The sequence below is a fragment of the Homalodisca vitripennis genome, chromosome 2 (genome assembly GCF_021130785.1).
Source record: "Homalodisca vitripennis isolate AUS2020 chromosome 2, UT_GWSS_2.1, whole genome shotgun sequence".
Lineage (NCBI taxonomy): Eukaryota > Metazoa > Arthropoda > Insecta > Hemiptera > Cicadellidae > Homalodisca > Homalodisca vitripennis.
The window spans coordinates 56,387,330-56,401,161 of record NC_060208.1 but is presented as its reverse complement, the minus strand read 5'-3'; the positions used below and the strand labels follow the sequence as shown (position 1 = coordinate 56,401,161).

Below are 13,832 nucleotides of genomic sequence, written 5' to 3'. Positions count from 1 at the left end.
AGTGCCAGTAAAATCTTGAATTGTGTGCTGTTGAGTAAAAATTACACAAATTGCATTACTTACTTGCGCATTAAATTTTAACATGAAACATAGTATGTCGGGCTTTATTGGTTTGAGAACAACATTTAATATTTTATCTTAAATATCTCTTTTCAAAGACTATTTTTAAGATCATGAAGCAATACCAGCAACTGAACAGCTGTAACCAATCATAACACATCCCTCCCGCTCATTTATTCTGTGCAGACAGCAGACAACTGTCTTTCCGTCAGGTTCTTGTCAGCTGGTAAGTTATATACAACATGAAATTTCATTTAAACGTCACTCACTAGCATTATTAATGTGTCTAATGACTAAGTCTATTTTTAAAAGGGTTAATTATCCATTTAATGTACGCCCAATCTTAAAATGTCTCATGCTTAATCAAAATTTTGAACAATGAGTTTGAAGTTATTATTTAGGTTAAGGTTATGTGAATGTGTTTTATGTAAGAAGGGTTATTGTGTCAAACATTTACTCTGCTTACTTATAGTATAAATCAATATTTTATTAAACCGATTTTATGAAAAGTTGTTTTCTAAATTATACTCAATTAAACTCCTTATGCTGATCATGTACTTAGTCCATTGTCCAATTTGTCTTATTTGCAGGATATATGTAAAAATACACAAAATATGTCTATATATTTAGCATAAATGCCCAGACAGTAGTAATGTATTTAATTTTAATGGTATAGTAATAATGCGACAATTTAACTGTAAGGATTCAAATTTTAAATATTACATGTAACTCTAATACAAACAATCATAATGGCCATAAACATAGTTTATTTAACTTACATTTTAGTAAAACTCCCATCCAATCTGGCTGTTCTACACAAAAGTGCATAATTACATTAGAAATTAAAAGTGATAAAAATATTTATCTTTTGTAACCCTTTTCTAAAAATAATGTTAGAGAGTTACATGATGGACATACTACTAAGAGACACCATTAGGGTTGTAACATTTCAAACCTAATGTGAGCACATATAACTTTCATCATCTAATGAGATAAAAAATAATATTTGGAACATTTTTTAAATAAAATTGATACTTTTAGTTAAATCAATTACATTTTTATAAGAGTTTTCTTGTAACTTAGTGTTAAAATCTTTATATTATGTACGAACTGGCAATAATATTTTTTTTCTAAAGTTACACAAATTATAATATGTGCAATGAAATTTGGATAATTCAAAGCTCAAGGAACCATTAAACAAATGTTAACCATCCAAGATTTCAAATTGTGCACACATTATTATTGTGTATAAATGTCAAGAGATTGGAGAAAAGTTAGAATAAACATTTTTAACTAAAACTGTTGGAAATATCCAAGTCTGACTGCATAAAGTGTCCAGAAGAGAACTAAAAATTGAAATAATTATAAATATGCCATATGGTTATGGCTGATAAACATGCCTGTATTTGATAATTGGCCGCCCCTGTGCTATCAGTTATTCACCGCCAATCCCCCTATTCCTACACATCTCTTCTCATTGTCCACTGGCCAGCCCTAAAAAGTAACACATACATTAATTTACACCTTCTTATTAATTTCTAAATATTTATTTATATCTTAGGTATAAGGGACCAAGCAATGATTTTTACTTTGTGGTTTTCTACACATTATAACAACATTTCTTTCATAATTCTCTGTTAGTTTATATAATCAAATATTGAAATAAATATATGAGTGTTTTTAATCAGGCCTATTTATTTCTATAATAGTATACACAACAATAGCAATAGTTACAGTAGAAAATTACATTTAAAAAGTCACTTCTCGATTAAAAAACAAATTACCTTTAGCTTACTTAAGTATAGTAGTTTTCGTCTAGTTGCTGAATGTTTTCTGCCCGGTCAAGAATAAGTTAATATGGTAATTTAATATAAACTTTTATTCATATAATTAAAAAAAACTAAAATAAACTCAAAAACATTACCTACACTTGTAACTATACTTTGTAATGATGTCTTAATTGGATCACAGTTTTCTGTGATACAAATTTTGAAAGTTCCAATTTAGTTGTAATGTGCCAAATATCGGTACCTTTTTTGTTGTTATTGAAATTAAAAGTAGAAGTTACTGTTTCTAAACTTCTTTCTTACTTGCTTTATAAATGCAGAAATAAGCAAGCTAAACTTTAGTGTAAGCTCTTATGTAATGCAGCTTTACTAGTTTGTGGTTAATATTTTGATTCACGTATCTACACTTTTTCTCTGAGAGCTGTAGAGAGGTAGGTGGCATGGCTGTGGATTCCCTCTAGAACAATATCTGTTCATATGCACAAACCTAAGTTACGTTTATAATCTAGCGTTGTTCATAAGTACGTTATGGTGCGCCACTCTCAATTAGGCTATATTATAATGGCATGGCTAACGAGTAATTTTGTATAACGTATTATTATTATTTTAATGCTTTGTAAATATTTTCTTATAAATATGGAAAATAAAATTTTAAATCCTGCCGCCCTCTGCATGAGCATAGAATAGCATGTGCCTAAATACGGACTAAATTGATTTATTTCTCTTTGTTTAAACAACTTTAACAAACTATTATGTCACATTCCAGACAAATGGCTGCCCCACACTACTAGCAAGAGTACTTAGTTTTTTTTTTTAATTACAGAAAAGAAGTTGAATATGTTTTCTTGTATATCTTGTGAGTCATCTGTAATCTTAAAAATAATCTTCATGAAAAGTACTAGTTCACAGGATTAATTTTTAACAGTTTCTAATTTTTGTATCATAATGACGATGAATCAAGGTATTTGCAAAGCACTTAAAGTACTCGAAATGACACTTAGGGTAACATTATTTTAGTTTTGTCAAGAATATCTATTCACATCAAAATTCAGTGTCATCAAGAGCAAAAAGTTACTATGTGATGATGCCAAACTCTTTAGGTAGAAATGTTGTTGGTACACTTTTGTCCCACTCTACCTACACCTCTCTTTGTCCCAATTCTCACAAGTAGGGGCATGGTGGACGAAACTAAGTCGCAGATTTTTGTTTTTTGAATTCGTAAAAGGAGGAACTGAGATTTTCAGTGGAACTATTTGAGAATAAATTGATTTCTTTTGATTTGTCAAGGTGTAACTTGAATCTCACTTTCATTTTCTTTCAGAGTAACAAGATATATACCTCTTGGGAAGCTTGTTCACAAGGATATCAAGCTAAACCATTAATAATTCCCATTATTATTCTGATGAGACTCTTTAATTGGTTTTGCCAACTTTGTGATAGCTTGAGAAGGAATAAAGTACTTAAATTCTGCACATATTAAGATGTATTATCACTTCTCTTTCTACAGTATATGTCATATGAACCAATTATAAATTACCATAATTGGTCCTGGAATCTGTCTAGCATAGAATCTTGACTGTACTTAGCCTAGCTGTTTTTATCAGCATGTTAATTTTAAAGCTGCAATGTCCAGTGAAAAAACCAACATTTCAACAGTACAAGCTGAATAAGTTCGATAAACTTATTAAATGTTGTTGACATTGTGTTAAACAGTGTTAAGTAACTGCATTAAATAATAGTAAAAATAAAAATCTATTACTTGTCACTGTAACCTATCAATGAAATATCACACAAGTGCCGCCATAATAAAATGAAATGGCATACCAAGCTGGTCATAAGTTCATTCTTAGCCAAGATCAATTTTTGAAAAGTTCTAGCAGGAGGAGAATTGCAGTAGGCTAATTTTGTCTTTTTTTAACCAAGTATTAAACTAAGTATTTTGTTAGTCTATTTTATTGCATCGAGATGTATAAATATTGTGTTTTGTGCAAGTTATGCTAATATATAAACTAACAACACTAGGTATATCACACTTGACTGACTGCTATTATAAAAGCAGTTGAGTTTATATATAAAAACTTTCATTATTAAAATTTTAGAATTCATCAGGCAAATAAATATCTTTTTTGAGTGGGCTCTCTCAGTACAGGGCATAGTGCAGCCGCACTCGCCTAAGGCCGGCACGGTTGTTTGTACTAACTGATGATCAAATAGTTACATATTAAACATTTCACTACTAAACCCTGGGTAAATAAGAGACTTATTACTGCTGACACAGACTCTGGCATTGTAAGAATAAGCAATTTGTAGTGAAAGAGTGGAATATTGGTGCATTAAATTTAAAAATAAGCTTAAAAGTGTTTTTGTTTCTAACACTACTGTTCTTATTCAAGGGGTGAAGAGAACGGTAGGCCACTAGTAGGAATGTCGGAACCGAAGAAGTTATCAAGATGGTACTTCGGAGGGTTGGCATCAGCGGGAGCAGCCTGCTGCACACACCCCTTGGACCTCTTGAAGGTAAGTGTAATATCCGTATTTACTATCTATAACCACATTAGTTTTTTAAATTATCTGACACCACAAAAAACAGATCTAAAGAATGCCTTCCTAAGACATAGACATTTCAAAGGATAAGTAATAAAATTCCTTAGACTATAATAAAAATTTGTATTCAGAATATACAGGGTGTTCCAAATTTTGAAGTATATCGGAAACTATGATACGTAAAGCAAAGATTAAATGGACAAAGTTGTGCATAATAACAAGACCAACAAATCATTGATTAAGCTAATTATTGGTTGTGTCGCTCACTCACTGTACTCAAAACACTGTTTTTGGTCAAAATGTTCAAACTGTCACAGTTCTAGTATTAATACCTGTAATGGAACGTTTTTTAGAATAAACCTGCATACAATTTCTTTTAGTTTTAAAATATTATAATTAAAGGGTTTTCAAGACCAACAAGCAGGAGGTGTAGGGTTTGAGTACACTTTTAAAATGCAACAAACCATTTTTTTTTCTTTATCAAAAGAAAGTAGATTTTTTACTGAGTTAAAAATGCCAAATATGTTATACTTTCCTTGATGGTTTCGTCAAATAATTTATACAAATCAGCTTTTTGTATAGTTCTATGAAGGGAATTGTTATTCTGCTATTCAAATGGTTGGTAACCATGACTGGTATTTGAATGCAAATAGTGTTGGAATCAGCTGCTTAATGAAATATAGAAATTATCTGACAATGTCTGCCTAAAAAAGCAAGCATTGCAAACTATATTATTTGCTAAAATGTACATTTTACATGTGTATACTTTCATTAAGACTTTTAAATTTCTTATCTGGATATTTTTTTCATTAAAAACAATTTATCTTTATAAAACTCTGTGCTTAATAGCAGTTGCAAAAATGTTTGAAATTAGAAGTGTTGTTGCTATCCAACTTACTCTATGCTTTCACACTATATATGTAAACAAATTTTAAAAAGTGATTAAATTAGTATAACATGTGGGTGTACTGTCCTAGAACAATATTTAGACAGAAAAGTTGATTACATTTAACAGGCTCTTTCAGTTAATATTTGTTTGCTGTAATGCAACTTTGGAAACCAAGATGGGATATATTTCACAACTTTAGAGACCAGTGGGGTGTAGCCTGGAGAGATTTTTTAAATAAGAATGGACCTATATGTTAACCAGGAATTCTAAGAATGTCAACAAATTTCAGTACAATCGGGTTTAATAATTTACCCATATATGTGTATATATATACTCGCCTTTGTCTGCCCAGAGCCCCAGAGTGAGTGCTTAAAATTCAGGGATAGGAGTGATTTGGTTATTGGTTAAATTCGGACATGAGGTTTTCAATTTACGTCTTCCCTACTGTGTCCTTTCTCGTGGGTTGTAATGCTTCGCTAATGCTCAGCCAAATGATGTGTGATATATACAAATAATCAATGTATTTCGTCAAAAAATTAAGTGACGTCATAGCAAATTTAGGAGAATAAGAATTGCATTATAAAAGTGAAGTCAAATTATCAATTAAACAAATACTAATCAAATATAACAAACAATATACATTTAATTGAGTAAAATTAATGTTAAAATACCATTTACTATTTTAATCCTCTTTAATTTTAAATTTAAACATTAAACCTATAAACATTTTTGGGTTTTGAACAAACTCTTTTACTCGGATACAGATTAGAAAATTAAATACAAGAATTAAATTTTTCAAAAATGTTAAATCATTAGAATAAAGTTACAAAAATTTGGTTAAAATATTTAATTAGGATAGTCCTAATTAAATTAGTTCCAACGACCAGCGAAAGTTTACAATGTAAAACGAGTGAAAAGTGATATTTAAATAAAAATAATCTCCTGAATTCCTACATATAATTTATTGTATGCAGTATCAGTATAAATAATGAATGATTGAAAATAACCAAGAAAAGAGACACAATCATGACAGTCTTAAAAATATTTGTTATGAAAAGCCTTTACAATTCTTCTTCTTCTTCTATGGGGCAGCCTACTGCCATGCACGCCTCAAGAGCCTTTTACGCACCCCGGAAGCACACCATGAGGCCTACAAGTCTATGATTTCAGCAGTTCCACAAACTGCCGAAAACAACCTATCAGATCCTCCTTGGGAAATTCACCACGATTGTCCAAATTACCAAAGATGACATACCACTCCCTTGCTATTGTAGGACAATCAAAGAGCAAGTGTTTGGCAGTTTCATCCTGCTCATCACACATTCTACTGAAGGATTCCGACTCTGTGAAGATGCTTCCTCAGGTGACCATGTCCCGTGGATCAAACCTATAACCCAAGAAGACATTGATTTACTTAGTAAGAGAAGGTCAGACGCCACTCTGGAGGAAGCCGACTGTAATACCATTCTGCTCATTCTCATGCCCGGATGCAACCTCCACCTTCTCTCATGTTCAGCCCGAACCTATTTCGAGACAACTGCAAAGGATTCACATATTGGAATACCTCAGAACAGTTGAGGGCCTGTCATTGACGCTGAGCCCCGGTTGGACAGGGCATCAGCCCTTTCATTTTTTTCATTTGAAACAGTACTGTAACGATGCCCCAGCCTCCATATTCTCCAGCCATGGCTCTGTGTGATTTTTTATTTCCAAAAATAAAGACAATTTTAAAGGGCTGTCATTTTACAAGCACAGATGACATTAAAAGTGTATTGCTAAAAGACCTATTCTAAGAATATTCTAAAATTGAGTTTGAGAAGTATTTTGAGGATTGTGTGATGATTGGACTTATACAAAAACCTTCCACATAGTGATTACTTTGTAAATATAAGTTACTGCAACAACAGTGACATTGAAATTTAATATAAGTACATATATGACTATATTTCCAAATCTCAGAGACAAAATTAAATTTCATGACTTGCTAATTAACAATAATTAATATCCATTACTTGGGATAGCCAATAAGAGACAAAATTATTCAACGACATTGAAATTGTATCCAATCTACTTTATGTATGTTTAAAGGTTTGGGTAATTTAATTTATCATATACACATTATTTCATTAAACAATTAGGTTACATCGTTTACTTATGAAGATTGTTTTGTAGTTAACAAAAATTGTTGTTGGAAAAAACATTTTTGAGGGGTTACATAATTTAACAGTACCATAATTAATAAATCAAGCATTGTCATAAAAACTTGTATAAGTGGAATATTGTAGTGTTTAATCGTAGATGATTTTTACAGTAGATATGTGATGGAAAAATGTGTATTTATAAGTAACAGAGTGTACCAGCCACAGGTGTGGTAAATTAGAGGCCTTTTATCCATATTTATAACTCATCCATCAATTTGAAGTGGATGGGCAAAGAAGAGTTCATGGCCTTCGATAACTTATCAATAATAGCCCAGTGCTTCTTGTTGTATAGTGAGCTATGAACATTTAATCTTAAAGAGGCAAGCAATTTAATACAAGACACTTAGTTAATGTCCAAACATATTTCTTACATCTGTAAAGATTTTTAAAACTAAAAATAAGATTTGTTCTATTTGAAACTAACAATTAAGATAGTAAAATTTCTTTCTTTTCCAAATTGTTTTTAATGAATTGTTGATAGTCAAGACTTTGACGATTATGCCCTCGACTAAACATGAAAAATACCAGTAATCAAAATGTTAAGTGATTCAGATCAATTTAATTATGATATTAGTTATAAATATAATTTATTTAGATATAGTAAAGGATGATACTAAACAGTCAATAACATTACAAATATTTTTAAAATTTATTTTCCACAAATTGTGTTATCTTTAAAAGTAAGCCTACTTAAATATACCTTGTGGTGTAACTACCCTCAAACATTAACTATCTGTTATTGAAATATTATGATACCAGTACATAATATGTGTTCTAATAGTTGTTAATTATTTAAAATCATTTTCTGATTTCTTTAAATTTGTTTAGTTTACTGCTCTGTCTATATTAGTTTAAATTTACAAATAATTCAGGTTTAAATATGTATATTTGAAACGTTAACCCTGCAATACCTTTTATGCAAAACTTACAATATACGTACTTAACATATTATATATGTAGTTATCACTGTTCAAAAAAAATATATATATTATTGTTTTTACTTCTTATGTTAAAATAATAATATTATATTCTTTATAATTCCAAGATGTTTCAAAAATTACTTATCATAATTCTGTTGCTGCTTTAATCAACAAATATATTTAAAAATTGAAATTTGGGATTTATATTTTTGCAAACCATTTTTATCCAAGCACCCTCGGAATCTTTCCATGTAGTTACAAATCTATGTTAGTATTGTTAATTTAAATCTGCTTATTTCAGATGTGTATAGCATTTAAAAGAAATGAATAATTTGTTAGGCCCTTTAAATATGTAATAATCTTTCCACTGGTGAATAGGGAAAACAAGGTAGCACAGCAAACCATTGTTGATCGGAATCTCCTACATTAAATATGTAATAATCTTTCCACTGGTGAATAGGGAAAACAAGGTAGCACAGCAAACCATTGTTGATCGGAATCTCCTACTTTAAATATGTAATAATCTTTCCACTGGTGAATAGGGAAAACAAGGTAGCACAGCAAACCATTGTTGATCGGAATCTCTTACTTTAAATATGTAATAATCTTTCCACTGGTGAATAGGGAAACAAGGTAGCAGAGCAAACCATTGTTGATCGGAATCTCCTACTTTAAATATGTAATAATCTTTCCACTGGTGAATAGGGAAAACAAGGTAGCACAGCAAACCATTGTTGATCGGAATCTCCTACTTTAAATATGTAATAATCTTTCCACTGGTGAATATGGAAAACAAGGTAGCACAGCAAACAATTGTTGATCGGAATCTCCTATTTAAATATGTAATAATCTTTCCACTGGTGAATATGGAAAACAAGGTAGCACAGCAAACCATTGTTGATCGGAATCTCCTACTTTAAATATGTAATAATCTTTCCACTGGTGAATATGGAAAACAAGGTAGCACAGCAAACCATTGTTGATCGGAATCTCCTATTTAAATATGTAATAATCTTTCCACTGGTGAATATGGAAAACAAGGTGCAACAGCAAACCATTGTTGATCGGAATCTCCTACTTTAAATATGTAATAATCTTTCCACTGGTGAATAGGGAAAACAAGGTAGCACAGCAAACCATTGTTGATCGGAATCTCCTACTTTAAATATGTAATAATCTTTCCACTGGTGAATAGGGAAAACAAGGTAGCACAGCAAACCATTGTTGATCGGAATCTCCTACTTTAAATATGTAATAATCTTTCCACTGATGAATAGGGAAAACAAGGTAGCACAGCAAACCATTGTTGATCGGAATCTCCTACTTTAAATATGTAATAATCTTTCCACTGGTGAATAGGGAAAACAAGGTAGCACAGCAAACCATTGTTGATCGGAATCTCCTACTTTAAATTGTATTGAGGGGATTAGGAAGGCCCTATCTCCACCATGTTAATTTTGTGAACTTTAGGTACACTTTTCTGTAAGAGATATGGAGTTGAAATTTTGTATCTGTATACCCCTATGTAATCTAAAGCTACAGTACTAGAATTATTGTATTATCTTTTTTAAATGCAGAAAAAAGATTTTTGGATCTGTTACTTTTTACCAATTTTTTTACATATAATATTTTTTTCCTGCAACTACAAATTTAAATTCAATAATTCTAGTACTGTAGCTTGGTATTATGTTGGTGTACATGCATAAAAAATTACACTTCTGTATATTTTATAGTTCCTGAGAAAAGTGTGCCTTTATACAAAAAATCAATTATGGGTAAACAAGTGACAGAGAAAATTTACTTATTGTTCTGCTTAGAAGAGTTTTGCACCATAATCAGGATCGTCAACATCCATTTCCTTGTCTAGCTCTCTTTGCTCTCTTGGCTTGTCTAGCTGGTTTTTATATTTCTTTGGTTGTTGCCTTTTCTCATTTGTATAGCCTACAAAATACAGGCAAATATCTTATTCATATCGTTATTTAAATAAACGGTTACTGAAAGTATGAGATTGTTCACTTTCCATGTGGTTTAGATGTTTTATGGTTCCACCTTGCACAAGTAGACTAATCAACCTGTAATACGTTTATGTTTTTTAAAATAGTATTTATTCTTAAATTTCACAAACTGTATTGACTTCAATAATTGATAATAAGCAGTAATTCCAAAAAACCTAATTTTCAAATCTTAAATTTAAAATTCTGGGGCTGTAGAATCTGAAAACCCTAAAATGTTTAAAATGGATTTAGGATGAGTTGAAAAAACCTAATTTTCAAATCCTAAATTTAAAATTCTGGGGCTGTAGAATCTGAAAACCCTAAAATGTTTAAAATGGATTTAGGATGAGTTGCAGTCAGTAATAATATATAATTTAATAGGGTCAAGTTAATTACCCGCAATAGTATTAAAAAGGGATATGTACCTGGTTTTTGTGGTGATATTTGGAATTGGAGAGCTGATATTTACCTCTCTCTAATGGCCCCCAACAGAGCTGGCTTTGTTATTTAATTATACTGTTTTAGCCGTCTGGCTGTCTGACTGGTTCCCACCTCTGCACAAACAGCCCTTTGTGTTGTAAACTGTGTTAATAAGATTATATCCAGGCTTGGATTGAAACATGCAGTTTTATATTAAAAATGGCTAAATGACATGCAGTGGATGATGTCTTTGGGCTATATAAAAATAAATAGTTTCTTGGAAATACATATATATTGTAAAATTCTCCATTTTTAAATTGGAAATTGGAAAATATATCGTAATAGTCTATAAAAACTTAAAGAAGTGTAATTTTTTGAGCCTCTCTTTTGAAAATAAAATATTTTGAATTAATAATCAAAGTAGCACTTTTAGAATGTTTTACAGTGCACCATGTAGATTCTTCTATAAAAAAACTTATGTGACACATCTCAAATTAATAACGTTTGTACCAACAATTGTTGAATGTTGGAATGCATTTTCCATATGATTACAAAGGAAATAATTTAAATAATGGCTCAAAGTAATTTTTAACTATATTTATTATATTTTTATCCTTGTAGTTATATATTTTTTTAACTAAATTAATTTGTTTAATTTTGAAAATAATAACAGACAAATATTGTTTCACACATTATTAATAATGAAATGTAATAATCAACTTTAAAAAGAATGATCATATTAGTTAGTTTGTTGATTTCTTAAATATCTGAAATTATATTGTTACTCATTTAATATTTAGTCCTAATATAAATGGTGTATTTGGAAGGAAATGTATTTTATAGTCGCTGTTTATCAATTCATTGAAATAATTTCATTCATTAGCAGACACACCGTAAAAGGTTTATAGAACCTTTATCACTTAAAACAAAAAAGTTCAAAGACCCTTCAGTGGCTCAATATTGTATATAAATATTCAAGTTGACAATTAGTTAATGTCATCAGTAAAGGGCAGAAAGACTACACTGGATTCCATTCCTCGTAGTTGTATGTTGTATTATTTTTGCGTTCTTTTTTTATTTGACTTTGTTATTCCACTCGTTAATTTACTTTAAAATTCATACTATTTAAGAACTACAGGATTATAATTGCTCATATGAGTACCAAAGTATAGGATTAAATTCTGGAAAATATTACTTGTTTTTAAAAGGTAGTAATTTTTAAGCTGTTTATTCCATGAAAACTGATATGATCAAAAGATTAAGTGATGGAAAATAGTCCAGAACAAGACAAACTAATGCTGTACGCCATTTATTACAATGAGAAGAATAATAGCTTACGAAATATATATTTAATGTTACAAACAATGTATGTTTTAATAAGGTAAAAATTAAATGTTTTATAGTTTATGTATTGCTAAAATCTAACACACACTCAATATCGGAATAGTTAGATACAATAATATAAATGTATGTAAACTTAAAGTTCTGTAATAGCTCTGTCTTTTATGAGCTTTGATTTTCATATTTTTTTAAATTATAAAAATGTATGCAAAATTAGTTCTGTTGTAGTTCAGTTATTTAGGAGCTATCATTTTCAAACTTTAAAAAAGCACTAGACTGGTGCTGAAGAAAGCAAAATCCAAACAGAGTACAGCCAATATTTAGCTTCAATTTATGTGTAGGACCTGAGAAAGTATAGCGAGAACAGTTGTTTAAATCACCCTATACAGTAATGAGTGTTACTGGCGCCAAAATACCGAAGGTCAAGCTGTCAGACAAAGCGGAGGGCTCGGGCAGGTGTGTCTCTTTAGTAGACTAATCAGCTGAGAGTGTGTTACTAAGTATATCAGTTGGCGAAGAGCCCGACTAGATGTAAACATTCCTCCTCCAGACGTCATCGTTCATGCGGAGACACAGCTATTTCCAGAGGTTTTCACCACTGAAGGGGTCGGTCAAATTCGCATGAATTTAAATAAGCACTTATGATTTGAAATCTTATCCTCTCACAGGGCAACAAATATGTGAATTCAACTTTAACAAAATTGTATCAATGTGTTAATTATTAATTAGGCAAAACAATAGAGGTTATACAATCGCCATCCTGTTTGCCTATTAAGACATTAATAAAAATTATTATTTGTCTAATTATTAATAACAATTATTATTTATCTGATCAGTTAATTATTAATAACCATTATTATGTATCTGATCAGTTAATTATTAATAAAAATGATTATTTATCTGATCACTTTTTAGAAATAATATTTGATACTTTAGAATCCAATGGTTGATGTTGGTCAATAAAAGTAAAAATTAAAATGCTTAGTTTGTCAAATTAAGTGTAGATTATGCTACAAAATAAAATTATTGGTGATGAAAAATGTTTTTTTTTTTTTTTTAGGGGAGAGAGAAAAGTATCAGTAGTGTTGTGAGGGGATGGAACAGAAAATGTAATTCATGTGAATCATTCTTTCACCTACCCCCTGCATAGTTTATTTCAAACATGCTGGTTTTCCGCACTAGTAAAATATTTTAAAAATTCCTTAAGTTTCTTAATTCAAACGTCAGTTAAATGTTTTTGAGGGTAGATATTTTATATATTTAACAAATGACACTAATTATATTTACAAGAAATGCTCAACTGAAATATAACGTGGCTTTTGGAAATGATACTTTCCCAAAAAAAAAGATCAGACAAGTTTAAAAATTACACAAATTGATCTTATAAATATCTTGGCCAAGTTCGTTGGCCAGCTTAGTATGCCATCTCATTTCAATATGTTGGCTGTTTAAACTTAAAAAATTCACAACTCTGTAATTTATGAACCTAGAAAAAAACATAATTGTTTTGAAATGCTTCGTAATTAACAGCTTTTTTCGTATCTCCAACGGTTTTTAAGATATTGATTATAAGTAAATCCACTAAGAATGTTTCTACTATCAAGAACTGGCTGTATGAATGATGAAACAAGTTCATACTGAGTACAAAATTGATCTTATAAATATCTCAACTGAGT

The 13,832-nt window shown here is 30.3% G+C and overlaps 1 protein-coding gene across 1 annotated transcript in view; it reads left to right on the top strand.

The window, feature by feature from the left end:
* Window positions 1-201: 201 nt before the first annotated feature.
* Window positions 202-13,832, top strand: part of LOC124353996 (mitochondrial dicarboxylate carrier) — a 39,198-nt gene continuing 25,567 nt past the window's right edge. The window contains exons 1-2 of the mRNA XM_046804104.1: window positions 202-286; window positions 4,241-4,364. Of these exons, the coding sequence (XP_046660060.1) occupies window positions 4,272-4,364 (93 nt within the window). The 5' untranslated portion in view covers window positions 202-286; window positions 4,241-4,271. The remainder of the gene's footprint in view (window positions 287-4,240; window positions 4,365-13,832) is intronic.